General features: G+C 35.8%; 1 protein-coding gene across 1 annotated transcript in view; it reads right to left on the reverse strand.

Annotated features, from left to right (window-relative positions):
* Positions 1-723: 723 nt before the first annotated feature.
* The window catches only part of LOC136255113 (uncharacterized), an 81389-nt gene continuing 61230 nt past the window's right edge, over positions 724-20882 (reverse strand). Inside the window, exons 34-43 of the mRNA XM_066047832.1 lie at positions 19476-19661; positions 17214-17405; positions 15762-16337; positions 12898-13083; positions 9431-9634; positions 9074-9271; positions 7420-7620; positions 6887-7090; positions 2558-2683; positions 724-1006 (exon numbers count right to left, since the gene is read on the reverse strand). Of these exons, the coding sequence (XP_065903904.1) occupies positions 885-1006; positions 2558-2683; positions 6887-7090; positions 7420-7620; positions 9074-9271; positions 9431-9634; positions 12898-13083; positions 15762-16337; positions 17214-17405; positions 19476-19661 (2195 nt within the window). The 3' untranslated portion in view covers positions 724-884. The remainder of the gene's footprint in view (positions 1007-2557; positions 2684-6886; positions 7091-7419; positions 7621-9073; positions 9272-9430; positions 9635-12897; positions 13084-15761; positions 16338-17213; positions 17406-19475; positions 19662-20882) is intronic.

Genomic DNA, 20882 nt, shown 5'->3' on the forward strand with positions numbered 1-20882 from the left:
GCACCTGAGTCCTACTACCACTGGAAACCCCCTGTTAGAAATCCTAGATCCACCCCTGTCAATGCATTGGATGACTGCATCCTTGCATCATCGTATCTCATTAGAGATTTCTACTACAAGCCAGCCAAAACTGTAAGAGAGAGTACAAATGATAATTTTCATACAGTATTAATTTTTTTTTAAATTAAGTAAAAATGTAAATATCCATTAAAATAATTTAGTTCTTTATCTTTTCCTCTTTTCTGTAGTAAAGAAGAAAGACTAGTAAAAGAAGCTCTAAAGCCAACCATAGACTGGCTTTGGAGTATACGTATACAAATACAAAAAGAAGTGATATCTACACCAAAACAGCCAAGCTATGAAAAAAGGGTGTGTGAATTTGTGTTACCTTCTCCAAGTTTCACTAGCATTCATAAAAAAAGATGCGAAATCCAAGGTGCGGCCAAGAAATAGCTGTGATGGTAGATCAGTGGAAAAATTTTAATAATAACAATTCAGGTGAATTAGTGTTACTTAAGTTTCACTAGTATTCAGCACCAAATTCACCTGAATTGTTGTGATTGAAAATTTTGTCATTAGCCTACTATCACAGCTATTTCTTGGCAGCCACCTTGGATTTCACATCGTTTTCACCAAGGATTTTTTTTTTGGGGGGGGGGGGGGGGGGGGAGGGAGGGAGAGGTTGAACCCTTTTTCACAGCTTGGCTGTTTTGATATAGCTCCTATACTCAGCAACTAATTATTGTAACATTGTAACAATATACAATCAACACAATTTCATAGTTATATCTACAGAGCTGTGTATGCAGAGACAGCACAAAAAATGTTTCTACAGCTAAATAACAAGTGTCATATCAGTCCAGACTACTAGTTTATTAATCCAGTTAGTTACGGATCCTGAAAGTTGATGTGTTGGATATTCCTTTGGTTTCACCAGGACATGTGGACACCAAAGTGATTGAATGACGTCCAGCACTTAGTCCAGTGTACATTTGAGGACTTGTGCCTAGAGAAAATTATATAATATAAAGATTATGTATGTACAAGACATTATGTACCGTATTTTCTAAGTTTTAACAAGAACATTAGTAGGTATAACAATTTGAAGTAATCAGTTCACTCTCTAAAGCTACCAAAACATTTAACTAGATCCATCTATTTGTTAACTACCATTGTATGGTATACAATCCTATAATTTGCCAGGTGATAGACACAGGGAGATGGAGGAAATTTTATTAAGAGTTTGTACTGGCACTATTATTAACTTTGTGAAGAAGTTATGCAGCTTTACCAACTTAAGTTGCAGATTATTATGTATGTGCAATAATCAAAGACAGGCAAAAAAAACTCTATTAAGTGTAATGATTATTCTTAACCTACGCATAGCATTAAAGAATGGAACCACTTTTAATATGCCTAAAAGTTATCATTTTTGGCAAACTTTGGAATCAAGCGAGTAACATAAATGGCAACTTCTAGATTATTACCAAAAATGGTAACAATCATTAGAAGTCACCAAATCACCAAATTTGGCAACCCAAGGATTTCCACAAACTACTTCAATTGTTGCTAATTCAAGCAACTCTCTCATTAGTAGCCAAATATGGCATCCTTTGACCTTGCCAATTTTGAAGCACGTGCACACTTATATCAAAGTAAATATCCTCCAGTGTTTATATAGTATGCCATTGAACTTTGATTGTGGGTTAAAGTTTCAACTATTGGCAATAGGACTGCATCAAATATGCCAGCATAATAAAAAGCATAATAGGCTAGAGTACTATGCTAGCATAATGCTAGCATATTAGGTGTAAATTTCAAACTAAAGAGCATAATTCTATAAAACAATAGATCGATACTCCCTAATAGAGCATTGTACACAGCTCCTTGGATCAATACTCTCTAATAGAACAGTCACTTTGTAGTGAAATACTCTATGGACCATTCACTGATTAAAATGTTCCAAGATAATTGTAAGAAATGTTGTTAACCTAGGAGCATTATGCAAGCATAACAGGAATACTGAAGAGCACAATGTGTAAAAACATTGGGAAAGCGTTTTGGGCACAATTTTGAGTATATTTGACTCAGGATTAATTGGCAATACTTTATACAGAAGTACTTTTTGTTTTGGCTTGCTTTATAGTTCATTATAATCTACTAGTAATTTCCTTACTATAATAGCAAATATCCTTATTAGCCCTACTAGTAATTTCTAAGTCTGGTAGCAAATTTTCTTAATAATAAAGTGCAGTTCTAACACTACTACTGTAGATTTCCTAATCCATTTATACAATGGTAATTCCAATACCAGAAACCGATATCCACAATTGAGTTTTCCTTGCTATACTATATAAGCAGAGTAAGCAATTTGCCAATTGTGGTGAGGTTTGTTTTGCAAGTTCCAAAACTGTCAAGATTTTCTGGTTAAAAATTCCAAAATTGGCCAAATTAATACTTACCATACTTTCCAAAATTGGTAGTTTAAAATGTTCCACAATTGGCAAAATTAATACTTTGCAAAATTTGTAAAATAATTGTTTAAGGTTCAACTTACAAGTGACGGCTGTTCCACTATCTAACTGGCATGTAAAAGTGGCATCCTGATGAGATGAAAATATCACAGTAGCTCTCTTACCTCTAGTAATGGTCCGAACAGTGATGCTTCCAATATCAAAACAACCTAAAATAAGCAATATTCATTATTGGTAATGGATGCACATATACAGGATAAATATACTTTAGGCACTGGGCCTTTACTCATGAACATAATTATCTTAAATCAAGTTTCCAGTAAAAGTCTAGTTGTTGTTTAATTAAAAGAACTATTTGATGCTGACACCTCAAATTCAGGGAGTGGATCTCAAGTATTTTTTACTTGCAGTTGAGCTTAAAAATTAACTTTAAGTGAAGGGCTTTGGCATTTTTAAAATCAATATTCACCCTTCTGTAAGTGTTTTCTTGTTTTTAATGCTAGATTTGATGCTAAGATTCTTCCTTAAAGGTACTATTTGTCATGTATGATACAGTATTTCTATGATAGTTTTTAACCACAGTGTTGTGGATAAACAGCTAGCTAAATCACACACTGTACGTTACACTTATTAATTTTCACACGTTTTATTTACACCAATTCTTTTACCTTTAAGAGCATCCACAGTAGAAGTAGCCGACACTTAAGTTTCCTGCCATTTTAGATAGTTTTTAACTCGATGTTGACGTTACCAGGCAAGCTCCAAATAGGGTGGGAAGCAGGGGCTGGAGGCAGGCAAGGGACTGTTTAAAAAATTAAAGAGAAAGGCGTAGGGATAAATTGGGCTGAGTTATGGGCCATCCAAGTCTCAAAACTGGTTAAAATGAAAGTACATTTACAGCACAGGTCTTTATTCAACACCGTGGAGCTGTACAGCTACATACAGCCATCCCCAGGCTGGCCAGAGCTCCATTAAAGCCCCAGACCGTTTGTATGGATCGCCACTGTGCTTGGGAAAAGCAGCCAACAAAAGCAGACCGCTCAAGTCTAGCTGATTTTGATAATGAAATTTGATAGTTTATTCAAATCTGCTGTCATGGGTGATAAAGACCAAGTCACATATTGTAAAGTATTTCCTGCAGTAACAGTAGACTACATATTGATTTTCTTTGTTATTTATAACTACAGGTTTATTTGTTTACTCAGGCAGCAACTCAATCTTAAGTATATTGTGAAATTAACAAGTTTCAATTGACTAGACTACAACTAGTTTGATACCAAAATTTGATTGGCTAAAAATGTGTTCTGTAAATCCCATAGTGCCATGCTCATGTCCTATACAGACCATGCTCTGAAGCAATACAAAACACAGCAATAGGCCTGTGGGAATTATGCTCCAAATTTCCATCATTATTCTATGCTGAATTTCTCCTAAAAGTTCATCAATATGCTCATTTTTATTCTTTTTATGTTTTTGATTTTATCATTATTTCCCACTGAATTACAGTTAGTTATAGCAAAAAAGTCTGACACATACAATAAAAGTCTAGCAAAACAGTGCATACTAATTGCTTATGTAACTGTCAATAACTGCATTATTATACACATATAGCTAATTTAGCTTTTCTTCTTAAGGCTTTACAGCACAAGTGCTGAAGGTCTGTAGGACACCTGGTCCTACAGCCTGCTCTTCACTAACAAACAAACAAACACATTAACTTAATTAAGTATGTTTCAAAAGTTGAAGAAAGAAGAAAAACATCCATGACTGGACCTGGGCAGGCTTAAACCTGCAGCCATCCAATTTGCTCATAGATAAAGTTCAACAACTATTATACTGCAGCATTAATAAGGACACCTCTATGTAGTCTTGTAATGAACTTAATTTGCTGCTGAGAGTTGAAAAAAGACTTCAACAGTGAAAAGACTCACTCAGGTGCTGCTGATAATGGCTGCATTGTATTGCTTTCTGTTATTTAGTCTGTCTGGTGTTAGTTGAATGTGCTGATTATTCATGTATTATTCTCATTTATTCGTAATAATTATTCCCAAATTATGCTAGAATAATTCCAGCATAGCTCCTGCAATCAAAAATTCCCAAAATTATTCAGGCATAATTCCCACAGGCCTACATGGCAATTATTTTCCTGTAACATTGACAGTGCATGGGCATTTAAATGGATAGTAACAACCATACCAAATTAGAGGGAGTAGTAAATGGTTTCTTTGTACTGGCAACACTATATTTCTTGTTTACAAGCAGCTGTCAACTCAAGGTACAATAACGAGTTGTAAGTTAGACATAAAGAACCAATGGGTTCTATGGGATTTAGAAAACCCTCAGGCCCTTAGTACAGTGGAACCTTCCCTTATCCATATTATCTGGGCACCTCCATTGTTCAGACAGCCCAAAGGAGTTACAGTATGTGATTGAAGTTGGGGTAGTTGGAAAGGCAGGTATGGGTGGACACGGACACGCACACCAACACTTTCAAAATACACTTTTACATCTATACAATAGATAATTTTCATACCTAACATTGTTCTGTACAGTAGTCTTCACTTCTAGGCCCAGATATGGTCTTTGCGTAGCGCTTATCCATTATAAGTGCATGTGTGGAGAATTGGCTAGCATGCTACAAAGTATCATCATATACCATGGGTCTGGGAAAACTGGTCTTATTGCCCATGTCAGCAGATTTGATTTTTCACCAAGAACATGAAACTACATGAATAAACTATCAAATTTCACAACCAAAATCAGCTGGACTCAAGTAATCTGCTTTTGCTGGCTGCTTTTTCCAAGCCCAGTGGAGATCTGTACGTGCAGTGTGGAGCCTTAATGGAGCTCTGGTCAGCCTGGGGATGGCTGTAAGTGACTGTACAGCTCCATGGTGTTGAATAAAGACCTCTGCTGTAAATTTCTTTTCATTTAAGCCAGTTTTGAGACCTGGATGGTCCATAACTTGGCCTAATTCATCCCTACGCTCTCCTCTTCAATTTTTTAAACAGCCTCTATGCCTTCCTCTTCAATTTTAAACACCTTTCATCCGGGCTGCTGCCACCTACCCCTTTAGAAGCTTGCCTGATACAGTCAACCTCAGATTAAAAACTATCCGAAATATAGCTGTAGGCTACTTGTGCATTGGATGCTCTGGAAGGTAAGGAATTGGTGTAAAATGTGTGAAAATTTGGTACACATAGCCTTAACCATTGGCAAGCTACAACACACTAAATATTTAAAACTGACATTTCTTGATACTTTTAAACAGCCGATACGACCAGTTTTCCCAGACTAGGTCACATGTACTGTTGTTCACACACTCTAGAAATCTAATGCATGCTCACAGACTCAGACAGACGTTCAGCTGGCATGTTTCACATGCCCCCTCGCAAGCCAGGATGTTAGGAGGTATAAACACCTGCACCTTATGCTGAAAGCTGTGAGCTCCTGGATCTGGCCTGCGACAGTAAACTAGGATGGATCTCTACAATTACATAAGTACATACTATTTCTAGAGCACATGTACAACAGCACATGGTAATACTTGCAGCGTACTAGCCAATCTTCTGCACATGCACTTATAAATGGATAAGCGCTACGTAAAGACCATGTCTGGGCCTAGAAACAAAGACTACTGTACAGAACAATGTTAGGTATGATAACTAACTGCTGTATAGATGTAAAAGTGTATTTTGAAAATGCCCGTGTCTGTGTTCGTGTCTGCCTGTATCCACCTTTCCCAACATGAAGTTGGAAAGTACAAGGAGGGAGTCTAAACGTTGCTATTTACCTGTTAGTTTATTCTGCTAATAATAACTACCACTTGGTTGCTGGGTAATAAATACAGTTGTACAGCCCAGGGGAGTGACCATGATTGCTCCGTAGTAACTTCCTCCTCTACCCTTTAATCTTTATAGTACTAACTGATAGCAATGTCAACCATTACTTGTATTTAAGTCAAGTACTTTAGCATATTAGCAAGTATTCTTAGATACAGACATTAACAATACTATGTACCAGACTGCCTGGATAAGAGAGGTTTCACTGTAGCACCCTTGCTGCGTTCCACCACTACAGCCCAGAACCTTCAGTTTTCTACTGTAAATCCCATAGAACCCTGGTTCTTGAAGTCTAACTATTTAGGTCATTTTGTAGAAACAAGATATTCAACATACACTATAAAGGCATTGTGTTATGTAGGAAATTGGGCAAAATGTGGGTACAAACTGTACCCCTTTGTCAGATGTTAGAGCTCTTGGGTACTAGATAGTGCTTCACCCCAGAACTGTCATTCACCAGTTTAATAGTAAACTGATAGAATAGATTCAGAGCTATTTATTTCTTGCGCTTGTACATGATGCATTTTATTTATAATTATAATAATAATAATACAATACTTTATATCATACCCTTGCAAGTAGTTGGATTGCCAGTCCATCTGCCTCTATTATTTCGGATTCGACACCTTCTTGATTGACTGCCACTTAGCTCAAAGCCATCGTTGCAAGTAAATCTACATGTATCTCCAGCAGTAGGAACTCCATCACCTCCCAGTGAACAATCAATCATTCCATTATCAGGAGCAGACAGAGGGTTACATGAAGGTCCTGTGACTGTAAAGATACAAGAGGTATTTAATAGTTAATCTGGACACTAGCTATGCTGTTATGATCATCATTGAGTATTTGATATTTTATTTCTCAGCTTTACATAATGCCAACATAATTCCTGATTCTACAAAACATAGATCAACTGTGTAAGATAGTTCACTAGTATTATGCTAGCATACACAGTATTATCACTATGAAATGGCAAATGTCTAAAAACCTGTCATAAACAGTGTATGTATTTAACATGTATTAACTATGGAATCAATAACTATAATCATCACACAGATACAAATCTCCTAGGTACATTAATTAAACTATATCTTCATGCATACCTTGTACACAACGAGCTTCATCACCAAGCCACCTTATCCGACGACTTGTAATTCGACATGTTCTCGTAGCATCGCCTCGTAGAGTAAACCCATCATTACATGTAACAGTACAAGTGTCTCCATTAGTAGCAGCTCCATCATCTCCCAGTGAACAGTCAATCATTCCATTGTCTGGTGCCATTAGTGGTGGACATACACGACCTAATAGCAATAGCATATACATGAAGTATCATTTCATGTTATACTCATCCTGTACATATACAGTACATACACATCACATTGTAACTGTCTCAGTAAAAAAAATAATATGATGGTTATTCAATGACTTTGTCTGCATAAAAATACAAAAGCTATAAATGTATCAAGTTGATATACCTATATCAGTGATATGATATTGTAAGCCAATAGTTTGAATTCATGAAATCATATTAACATGTAGGTGAGCAATACTTTAATTTTACTAACATGTGGTAAAGACAATGTTGTTAACTGAACATTTTAAATCAGTTATCTAGGACAATCAATTGCAATTTGCAAAAGCTAATCATCTGGTTTTAAGCACGTGCACCATGCTGCATGCAAACTCAAACTGGTGCCCATCACACCAAGTGCCACACACTAACTGAGGAAAGCATGTGAATAATTCTATCAACTTTCAGATAGCTTGGTGAGGTATGGTAGTGATCTTACAATTTCACAAACTACACACTTCTACAGTTCTAATTGATTAACCCTTAGATTCCCTAATCTTGCAGATGAAAATGGCCCAATATTAAATTCAAAAAACATCTCCAGAGCCATTATCATTACATTGTTTAACAGTGGTTTCAGTATATCACATTGATGCCCAACCTACAAATCTATTTCTCCAAGTTTTATGACTACCAGTATACCATTTTCTATAACCAGTAAGGGAGATGTTCAATTTGTTTTAAACTTCACGTAATTGTGGAAATTTCTTAAATATACACTCTTCAATACTTGTTGTACATTTACAGTAAGTACTTAATTGCAGGTAGAAATAGCAGTTTATCAAAAGTTTTGTTGCATAAAAGGAATTGTCAGAACAATTATTGCAATGCTGTTTTCTAGCTGATAAAACAAACATCTTTCAAACATGGCTCACACAAAATTACTCTCTAATGTTGTTTATAGAAATTCTAATATTAGCATGTCTTTTAAATATTTAAGCCCATTTTACTTTTTCTATGGTGTCAGAAAAACTAAGGATTAATCTTAATTCACAAATCTAACTGTAGACGTACTAAATTATTCCTGAAATGGTTACTGAAACTGGTTTGTACATATCATGCAATTGTATGTGTGTATGTCTGTGAATCTGTCTGCACCTACAACCACATGAAAAGTGGTGTATAAATTCTTATGTATATAAACTTTTAGTTGCTGCAATTGCTTAGCTACCACATTTGATTTCAACATTTTATATTGGTCATTACACTGGCCATTTTTAGGATAAATAATTGTTACAAGTTAAACTATTGGTGTAGTGACAATCTTAAGTAGCTAAAGTCTTTGGGCAGGCTGTAGGACCAGGTGTCCTACAGACCTTCAGCACTTGTGCTGTAAAGCATTAATAAAAATAAAAAATAAAAATAAAATAAAATAGGTGCTTCACAAAACATTCTGTGCATACCAGGTACACATCTGACTTCATTGCCACTCCATGATGTCCCCATACGGCGTTGGTACTGACACTCCCTCATAGCACTGCCACGTAATCTAAACCCATCATCACATGTTAAGGTACAAGTGTCTCCAGGATTAGCAGCACCATCACCTCCCAGTGAGCAATCAATCATTCCATTATCGGGAGCAGTGAGAAGGTTACACACTACATATTAAAGTATAAAGAATTCATAATGAATATTTAGTACAGAGTAGTATTTATTTACTTATTTTATTAAGGCTTTACAGCACAGGTATACATAATTATGATGGTCTGTAGGACACCTGGTCCTACAGCCTAGTTAAAAATTTTATCTATATATACCTCGTCTACACCTGGGCTCTGTTCCACTCCAGGTGCCATCATTCTGACATGTCCTAGTGGTACTACCATCTTGCAGTCCAAAACCATTATCACATGTGTAAGTGCAAGAGTCTCCAGGATTAGCTTCTCCGTCATCTCCCAGTGAACAATCAATATCTCCATTACGAGGAGCATCAACAAGTGGGGGACATGTTATCGTTATCACTATAGTAGTAGAAATAAAATGAGCTAGTTTAGAATGTAATTAAATCTTTAGGGTATTTAAATTACTTAGATTGGGTGATATCTAGTAGTCAATTCACAAATGAACTACAAAACCTTTTCACCATGAAATTTATACTACTACTACTATCAGAATCATTTAAGTGACATATAATTGTAACTAAATAACACAGATGGTGCGATATATTGCACCTCATTATTTGCAAGTTTAATTCATGTTAATATTACGACATGTGCCCGATGGAGCTGTAATCTATAACCAATGTGCATGCTCTTTCACATGAATCATTGGTCTAATTTAGCAGTAAGGATTGAAGTATATAGGAAAATGAAGTCTCTGATTTTGACTGCAAGTGGAGAGCTTAGGAGGCGTAATGGACATTCTTCAGTCAATAACCATGTATGAATTAGGGATTAACTGTTCATTAGTAAATCTGCATCTATAGCAACCACATTACTTTTTAGCTATTACAACTTTTTTCGTCTTTGATTCCAAATCTAACTTTAAAAATTCTTACTTTTTCCTTTTAGATGTTTACTTTTTATTACATAATTATGACTACTGAACCACATACTGCGTCAAAGAAAAAGAATGGCACTGGGGATCCGGGAATAATGCCTGCAAATTTTGAGCATAATGATGGGGTAAAGGAATAGGGGCTGGCATTTTGAAGTGATTGAAGAGCATAATTGGCATAATATGCAATTTCATGTAAACTGATATCAAAATACTCTAATAGAGCAGTCACTTATACTCTAATAGACCAAAATCCTGCTAAACATTATAAATTGCAAAAGTTGAACATTTTAAGGGAATAATTTTGAGAATAATGAATACATTTGGGAATAATGAGAGCATAATGATAACTTTTTTCGAGAAATTCGGAATAGAATAATGATGAAAATTTGTAGCATAACTCCTGAGGCCTAAATTATGGTACCAGACATGCCTTAAAATTAATTTTGTGTCTGAACAATTGCCCAATCAATTACTGAAAAGTGAAATGTCCATTACACTTGATTTTCAGCTACTGTGAATTTCATCTCCATTGAAATCCCTTACCATACAATCACAAAATTTCTTCTTTTACGCAATACAGAATTTCCCATGAAATTGACAGTATGTTCCACCCATTACACAGTGTTACAAACAAACAACAGTATGAGAAGTGTCAATCCACTTGCTAAGGAAAATACAGGCATTTAACATGATAGCTGGTCAACACAGTCACAGGGAAGCCATATCATGCTATTGCAAATCGACGCCTTGCTTTGTCAGTAAAAAGAACTGGGATACAAAGGAGAATAAAAATAAGTCCTGTGATGCGTGTATTGTACATGTTGTGGTTGGCAAAAGGCACATCTTGGGATGAAGCAATATTGAACAGTGAAGAAATTAATCCTGTAGCCTTGTCAGTTATATAAATTAAAAAGAAATTAAAATTTCACAAAAACTCGTTGGAAGGGTTTGGGGTCAATCTGAACACATTTTTGGGTTTGGCCATGCCTAACCAATGTTGCCAAGCTGTCGTGAGACTGGTTTCTGAGTGATACTTTTGTGCAAGAATGCCAAACCTCCATGATCCCTAATATACAGTACTACCATACTGTATAATACAATTTCAATTGCTTCTAAGTTGCACATATTTATATACAATACTGCTTTAATGTAACACACCACTCTTGAGTGAGTAGCTTTACCACATACTTTTTTTGAGCTAAAGTGAAACTCAGAAAGAAATACATCTGCAACTTGAAAAAGTGAGGATGAGTTTGAGTGCGAGGACAGTATTGATTTCACAGCAAGACTCGCGATTACTTTACCTATACCAATGTCAGTGTTTCAAAATGAGCAGTTATAGCTAAAGCTAAGACCTATAGCCAGTTTTAACTGCTAATTGCAATCACATGTGTGAAAGTATACTGAAGTATATAGTCTAGTATGATTGTGTTGTACTGTATATAATAGTGAGTTTTTCGATGTTTCTACAGATTTACTACTGCTGCTAGCTGCTACTGCTGTTTCTGTATGCTGCTTTTTGTATGTATTCTACAGTGGCTATTGGTTATGCTACATAACATGTAGTCACTCATCCATTTATCAAGCAAACCCTCAAGCATTATCACAAGTATTTCACAGTAACTTGCAATAACACCAAGATTACTATAGTATGAATACATGGATACAAGAAGAATGACTATATTACTACACAATTAAGGCTGGATTTTCTGCTTGAGTGATTGCACAGCACTAAAGTAATTACGCTAAAGAGAATGTTATTGTTAGATCAAGTTTTTGTTGTTTCATCATATACATAGCAAACACCCAACACTATAATTAACAAACATATATTAAATTAACTGCATACACGTTACTACACACATACATGACAACTATATATACTACATATATGATAACTAATGATTATTATCTATACCAAAACAGCTAAGCTGTGATGAAAGGTTGCGGCCTCTATTGGATGAAAAAGTTGTAAAATCAAAGGTGGCAGCAAAGAAATGGTTGCAATGATACTAATGCCAATAATTTTTAATAATCACACTGCAATGTTCACTTTAACCAACCTTTTAATGTTAATCAAAATTAATGTGGAAATGTATTTTTGTGCTGGTAAGGGCTCTCCAGGAAGTATAATTTAACCTGGAAATGTACTATTTTGAATCATAGCTAAATGTGCACCTCTCATCAGCACCCTTTACTTTCTACCACAGTGTGTGCAGCAACGTCAATGCACTCTTAGATAGTTTCACTGTCAAAATGGTCTACTTTTGCTAAATGCTATTTCTACACTATGTACTGTTTTCAGATCTTTAGAGTTGGATGACAATGTGTACGGTAAAATTCAATTTGGCTTTCAGCCTTTGTTCATCCATGCACAACTTGGCCTGCAGTAATTCTTGACTATGCTATCCTTTAAAAACAAATCAATGTTCACACTGCTAATTCCCAATCAACCACCACTGGGAAGGATTTGCATGACACCTCAAACTCACAAAATATTGGGTAGTTATCTACTTGAGAGTGAATCTCTAGGAAGCTAATTAGTGTAAATCTGGCAAGCATAGATAATGCTATAATTATCTTATGACTTCAACAATTAGCTAATTTAGCTAGCAAGTTACAACACTCTGAATAATTAAAATTCTCAAGCTATAGTTCTAGATGATAATATAAGATAGTTTGAATACCAGAGGTGTCTATAGATTAAACTGTAGTATTAACGTACCTCGTGTACACACAGTGTCACTACCACTCCAGCTTCCATCAATCTGACATGTCCTATTGTTACTACCACTTAGCTCATAGTCATCATCACATGTGAAGGTACAAGTGTCTCCAAGACTAGCTTGTCCATCATTTCCCGGTGAACAATCAATATCTCCATTATCAGGAGCAATAAGTGGTTGACATGCTGTGAGTAAACAATGAAGGATGTATGAAAGGTGTGATGATGTATATAATTTGAAGATACACCAGTTAAGTTTCTGTGTCAAGTTGCTGTACACAAGTTTAGGTTTACAATGCACTGAGTTATTGTAAATTAGGTCTACATACAAGTTACTGAGTTACTGAGTGCTAATGTAGACCTATATTTACTTGATATGATCTGAATTATGTACAAGTTTGATTGCAATATTTAGTTAGAAATTATGTAACATGCATTACAACCAACCACCACTTGGGTACACAAGATTTAGTAAACATTAAATTCAGAGTATAAAAGTTTGTCAGTGATAAAAATTAGATCAATCAACACACACATCCTCTCGGTTTCTTGATGATGATATCTGTCAAAATTCTGATTGACCATCGGTACAATTTGAAATACATGCTTTACCATAATGGTATGTGTATCATCTCAGTAAAGTCATTGCTGTTATAAAGATCATTGTCATATTAATTAAGATTACTGGCTTTGTTTCTAGTGCTTGGCATCAAGGTTTATTCTACTAGGATTTCTCCTTTGGGGGTCAGAAATTTGAGGGGAAACTGAGTAAAAGTCTATGGGTAGCTTCCTTTAGTTATCCTTTTCCAAGTTCACAACCATTCAACTGTCTGACATTGGATGCGAGGGTATTTCTGACCATTCTGTGCATCATTTTAAGAACAAGATTAACCTAAGTACAGAGTTGTCACTCACAATTATTTTTAAGTAGAATCTGAAATATTTGGAAGGTATCCCTCCTCCTACCAGCTCTAGAATAAATATACTGCTTGGTATGCAGCTCAAACGTTGAGAATAGCAGCAAAGAAATTAAGCCCTGTGTTACCAGCCAAAAATCTTTGTGCAAAATATTTATTCATTCTAACATGGTGTGAATATTAAGTCATGTGTATTAACTACTTTTGACAACTACTGCTGAGCAGTTTTGATATTTCATAGACAGTACGATATTGTTACTTGATATTATGTTGTAACTATATTATCAGTATGCCTTATTATTATTTTTATTTTATTATCTAGGACCGCGTCACATACAACCAAGTACATACACCAACGTGACAGTCCCCTGGTGAGGCTATTAAGTGGTAAAGGCACGATCCCCAAATCATCTCAATATGTCACAGTAGTGACAGATACAACACAATAGTGGCATCGTAACTAAAGGCCACCAGTAGCTAAGTGCCAGTACATCATTGGTGTGGTAATGACACAGTGATGTGTACACAGTATATGTATACAACACATACAGGAGAGAACTATACATTATTGCAGTATTGTATGCAGCAATACATTATAGGTAACATCACCAGATAAAAATTATTAGCCAATATACAGCACAGTATCAACATCAACTAGAGCTAAATAAGGTTCATCAGTTGTGTAGCAATGGCACAGTGATGGGTGACACACTATAGTTATGCATGCACAACTTGCAGGAGATAGCTATACACAATACTGTAGGAGTATGCAAGCCAGATGAACCAGATAAAGGAAGACAGCCAAGCCAGCCAGAGCCTAGTAGCTAACTTGCCAGGTGAAGGCAAAAAAGATTAAGCACATATTGAATTGCCTGACACCAACACAAAGGAAGTTCGCCATGCCAGCTGCACAAGACAAGATTGTTTACTTGTATTTTATATGTAACTGTATTGTAAAGAGCGTGGCATGTGTTTTAATGTTTTCTTGTATTGTTTGATTACATATTTTATGTGAATGAATCCACTGGCAGCTGGCATGGAGACTTAAAACGTTACAAACATAAAAACTTACTTGTAATCTTCTTGTTTACGTGTAAAGTGGCCTCTGGCTCTCCTCCACGGACATTCACTAATCTTCTCCTTCGTGCAATCTGTAATTTAGCAAGGGTGTGGTACTGAGCGTTATATACAATTACACGTATGGTCAAGTCATCAGCACGAACAGGCACAACGATTATACGTTTGTGCCTTCGTTCACAGGCGAATCTATCCCCGGTTATTCATGTCTCTAGGCCTCGTAGTTTTCGAGAACATTAATTATTAATTCATTCATTCATTATTTATTTATTTATGATGTAATTTTGACCACATTTCTTATTATTCTTAGTACTTGGTTGTATAATAACACTTTACAGCGACCAGCACTGAAGGTCTGACAGCAACATGTGCTGCAGCCTTATATAGTTAGATGTCATTCTAGACCTCTACTACAAGATCCAGATACATCTAATCACTTTCTCTTAAGACAGAATTGTGTTGGAAAGCTGTTTGCAGTATATTATTATACACCAGTCAGTGTATTTCAGTGTATTTCAGTGTATTTCAGTGTATTTCAGTGTATGTGTACACTGTGACATACAAATAGAGAAGCTATAACTAAATAATCAGTATCTGAATGTCTCTCTGACTGAAAACCTCAGATGAAATTAGGCTGGTACTAAAAATTTGTAGCTAACCACCAACCAACAAATTACACTTTAAGACATTAAAATATTGAAAGCTGTAACATCCTAATAAAAACATGGTGGTTAGAGTTGTGCAGGAGAAGCATTGACTGTATTTTGGTTTCTAGCTATAATAATTATATCATTCTAATCTTTCTTCTGGAATTATTCATATACTTGCAAGTACTTGCTTGCATTGTTTTACTGTTGCTTATGGACTAACTTTCTTCTTTGCATATCGTCTGAGTAAAGTTTTCTGTTAACTCAATAACAGTGTCCATATCAAAATCATCTGTGAAGAACACAAGTGATGGGTCACTAGCAATGGCATTCAGTTCATCAATATTAGCACCACCCAATCCTGCAGCATAAACCTGATAGATATCAGCAGCATGAAGAGCATCAGCAGCAGCTATAGTAGCTCTTCGGCTATTAGATCTACCATCAGTTACAACAATTGCAATTTGGGTACGTCCATTTCTCACTCCCATTGTACCATCTTGTGCACTGGATAACAGAAGCCGTAAAGCAGCTGCTGTGTTAGTGGATCCAGTGGGGTATGGTATACCAGGATTGATAGCAGGTAAAAGAGTTGCTTTACTGGTGTGTTGTTGTAGATTAAATTCAATAGATGCACTACCACTAAACACTATCACTCCAACTAAGCTATCTTGTGGACCAATGGTCAGAGTATCAGATACACTTTCAGCAAATTCTCTTATCAACTGGAATCGAGTTGCTGTAACACTTCCAGAACCATCCAGTACAAAAACCAAATCAATACCAGAAGTTTCACATTCTGCAAAGAATAATTTCAGAGTGTACATACAACCTTGTAATCTATTGAAACATTTCACAAGCAGTTTAATGTTAAACACTATCCCACCAGGGTCCCATAAGAAGACTGAACCTGTTACTTCAAGGAGTCAGATTTGTATAAGTAGTCAGAGATACTTCATTATTAATACTGATACAAACAAACAAAACATTCATGTCACACTCATATTATTTACATCCAGTATAAATTTTAATAGGCACTTATAAAGAAAAGTGAAATGATAGATGACATTGGCTAACACATTAATGGGCAATTAGGTTTGTTTGAAGTAATTCTGTAAAAAGATCTGAAAGTTTAGAGGAGTACTTATAAGCAACCAGAAGCCTATACTGTATTTAGTGGAATATGCAGTCTATCATTTTAATCATTCATCACAGCAATCATTATCATCTAATGATTAGGCAACCTTGTGTGAATAGGATCACCACTAAAGAAAGACAAACAGCACACTAATGATAAAGACCTAGGTCCTACACACATACAGTTTTTTCCCACCAAATCCAAAGTTACCTAAATCTTGCACACATTCAGGTAGTGTGTTGTCACCATATAAGAGCATGAATTCTTGGCAATAACAATTGTATATAACCATCAAGTATGATAAAATTGTTGCATAAATAACAGGCTAAATAAGCACTGTGCTATGTGTCAACTTCAATGTTTAAACAGCTGAAGCAGTTAGCTTCCATGCACAGATGGAGTTAAAATTAACTACAACATACTCTCTGTTTCCTTTGAGGTATGGTTTCAATAATATATACAAGGACAAAAAGCTTGCACAGTTTAATATTATGATAATTCATTTACTATAGACTACAAAAAAGTGCATGTACATACCTATTGTACAAGTAGTGTCATTACCACTCCAGCTACCATCATCTCCACATGTTCTACTGGTACTACCTCCTAGTTCATAACCATCATCACATGTGAATGTACAAGTGTCTCCAGGATTAGCATCTCCATCATCTCCCAGTGAACAGCCAATATCTCCATTACCAGGAGCAGCAAGTGGTGGACATGTTACCACTACAGGTAAAATACATACTGATTTATACTTGTTTATTCTATCCCTTGCTTCTAATATTATGAACTCTTGATGACAAGAGTTCAGTATGCCCTGTACAAACACACTGCCACAAGTTCACAATTAATGCCTCTGTTGGTTAATTGGTGTTGAATATGACTCTACCTGGTATAAAAGTACTGTTGATGGGTGTTGAATATGGTAAAGCCTTTATTTTAAAGAACAAAGTGAGGTGCTTATACTCTACTAGTGGCAGTGAATTTGTTTAATATATCATGTCAGTTAGATACTCTCCCTTACTACATAATAATTATTATGAACTCTTGCTTCTAAGTAGATTTTCGCACCTAACATATGCAATAAGAAAAATTTAATCATTCTTGCAACCCAAATTTAGTAGACTATTCATTGTGGGAGGGAAAAAATATCTAATAACAGTATTACAATGTGGCTTTACTATAATTATGGCTCTAGCAATTACCTCACTAACTCTGCCTTAATCATAATTAACAGGTCTGCAGTCTATAGTCATCCTTGTATATGTACATTGGTATAATTATTAATTATATGTACATGTCTGATGTGGGAGTCAACAGCTTTAAATAACTGAAGATGGTGTGATCATTTTAGCCAAAATTTAAAATTAACCAAATATGAAATGTGTGTGTTTTGTGCTGGCAAGAGTTTCCGAGGAAGTATACTTTAACCTGGCACATGCCAGCACACTCTTGTTAACTTTGAGTTGTACCTCTCATCAGTACCAGCGCTGATCAGTACTCTTCACTCTCTACCACACTGTGAACTATGCACATAAGATTTTTACTGAAGATAAAAGTAGCTAAACACAAGTAGTCCAAGTGTTGTAAAGTTATTACTACAGTAAATATTAAATGTTTTGTTAGCAGATTTGGGAAAACTAGTCTTATTACCTGTGACAGCAATGATTTCTCACCACAGACATATATAGCTATATATCAATGCACTATTCAAGGGCGTAGGCAAGGGGGGTTCGGACGAACCCCCCCCTTTCAGAGGCAGAATTTTTTAAAATTAAAAATCACACCAAATCTTACAGCCCTGAAGCTCTCCGGTAGCTACTTGCCCACTGGCGCTCCTCTGTACTACTCCTGAGAGTCACATCACATTACTGCTGAACCATTGAAAAACATATCTATTGCATCACGTGATCAATTGCGCACGTGATGCATGGTTGAAATTGCACAAGTGAAATGGTGAAGGACTGTTCAATGGTCGGTTGAGACATATTACAAGGAATTTGAGTGGTCATGTTATACATGTGTCAGGTTAGCACAAACTGGGAATTGTTGATGTATATTTACTTGATGAATGGTTTGTTTATTTGTTACATGCTGTGGGCACGTGACGTCTCGAACATATTGGAGTACAAGCCAAGTCTGAAGTTGCTGACCATCAACAGGAGGACCGGCCGAGAATAATGTATTGGAAAGAAGTATTGCCAACTAAGGGACTCGAGTGTGGAGAGCTTCCGTGTGCTAGGAAATTGAAGTTGGCTGTCAGTGTGCTGTCTGGAAGTGAAGATTAGTTAGTTTTACAATAGGTTTATAGTTTCTATAAGCTGCATAAACAGCAGTGTGTAAGTTTTAGCTAGTTAGATGCACAAACAGCACATTTTAATGTTACTGCCTAAGGGCACATTTTGTGTATGCATCATTTTCGTCCAAACATGTCTAGGGGAAGCACCCAGGTCTTCCCTTAAGACATTTCACTTTAAATCCGAACTCCCTTCAAAAAAAATCCTGGCTACGCCCCTGCTATTAGATGGTTTTACTGTCAATATCAACTGGTCTACTTTGGCTGGATGCTATTTCAATACTGTGTACTGTTTGTGCAGATCTGTTTTGTAAAAAAATTGGTTTGAGATTTTATCCACCTACAACTTGGCCTAATATTACACTCTGAAAAGTTAAAATTGGTTTTTTCAAGGTATGGTTCTGGCCCTAGTTAAACTGCAGCTGGATATTGTGGATAACATAAGATAGTCACAATACCAGAGGTGCGTATACATAGATTAAACTGTGGCATTAATATACCTCGTGTACACACAGTGTCAGTACCACTCCAGCTTCCATCAATCTGACATGTCCTATTGGTACTACCACTTAGCTCATAGCCACCATCACATGTGAAGGTACAAGTGTCTCCAAGACTAGCTTGTCCATCATTTCCCAGTGAACAATCAATGTCTCCATTATCAGGAGCAGTAAGTGGTTGACATGCTGTGAGTAGACAATGAAGAACATATGAAAGGTGTGATGTAGTTTGAAGATACAATGGTCAAGTTTCTGTGGATTATTCAGTACTTGACCTGTAATATTTACTGTACTTGGCATGATCTAAAATGTGCACAGATTTAATTGCCAATATTTGGTTAGATAATGTGCATTGCAACCAACCACTGCTTGGGTATAAGACTTATTGCAACAGTTATATATGTCACTGATAAAGGAGATGTCAACTGGCACATCCTCTTGTTAATGTCTGTCAAAATTTTGATTGACCATCAGTACAGTTTGAAGAAAGATAATGGTATGTGTTTATTAATGCAAAGATCATTTCCATGCTATTAAAGATTATTAGCTTTGTTTACAGTACTTGGTATGCAACTCAAATATTGAGAATAGCAGCAGAAATTAAACTTGTGTCACCAGCACAAAAACTCAGTGCAGATACCTGAATTCATTCTTACACAAGGTCACATTGTGTAAATTTGAAGCCATGTGCGATGTAACTACTATTATCAATCATCATTAATAGTGTAAGCAGAAAGATGGTACATAAGTCTTCTCCAAATGCTCTCCTAACATCAACAGGTTTGAAAAAAGTAAAAGAGCTGTTGATTAAGCCAATTTGTGCTGCAAGTATTGGAAAGAATTAGTTGCAGTTATTCACTTAAATTGTTCACTCCAATGAATTTGTACAGGAACAAGTGTTTCATGCTTGCACACCTCAATTGCCCATATTTAATGCATGGGATATTTTGAAGCCTCATAACTTGCTTGTATAAACAGTTCTGGTGTTTCGAGGGTTTCACAGTCTACTAAATGTTTGTATTATGGAAGAACAATGGATCAGGTAAAAGCAGCTAACTAAAGATGAATCCAACATCATTAAGAATTAATAAAATCTCATGGCAGATATGGTTAATCTTATGCATTATAAGATAACACTTGAACTTGTTAAATATTATTGTAAGTCAGTCATACACATACACAAATAGCTAAGAAACAAAATTTATAAAGTGTGATGATATCCGGTAACAAAGGCAACTAGATTGGTACTAAAAAATTGTAGCTAATTACTAACTAACACCTTAGGACATTAAAATATTGAAAGCTGTAACATCTTTAAAGTACAGTATAATATATAATCCATAGTAGTTAGAATAGTGCAGTAGAATAATTGGTTCTACTTCCATATCTAGTACTGTATGTATATCA

The sequence above is a fragment of the Dysidea avara genome, chromosome 5 (assembly GCF_963678975.1).
Source record: "Dysidea avara chromosome 5, odDysAvar1.4, whole genome shotgun sequence".
In the NCBI taxonomy this organism is placed as follows: Eukaryota; Metazoa; Porifera; class Demospongiae; order Dictyoceratida; family Dysideidae; genus Dysidea; species Dysidea avara.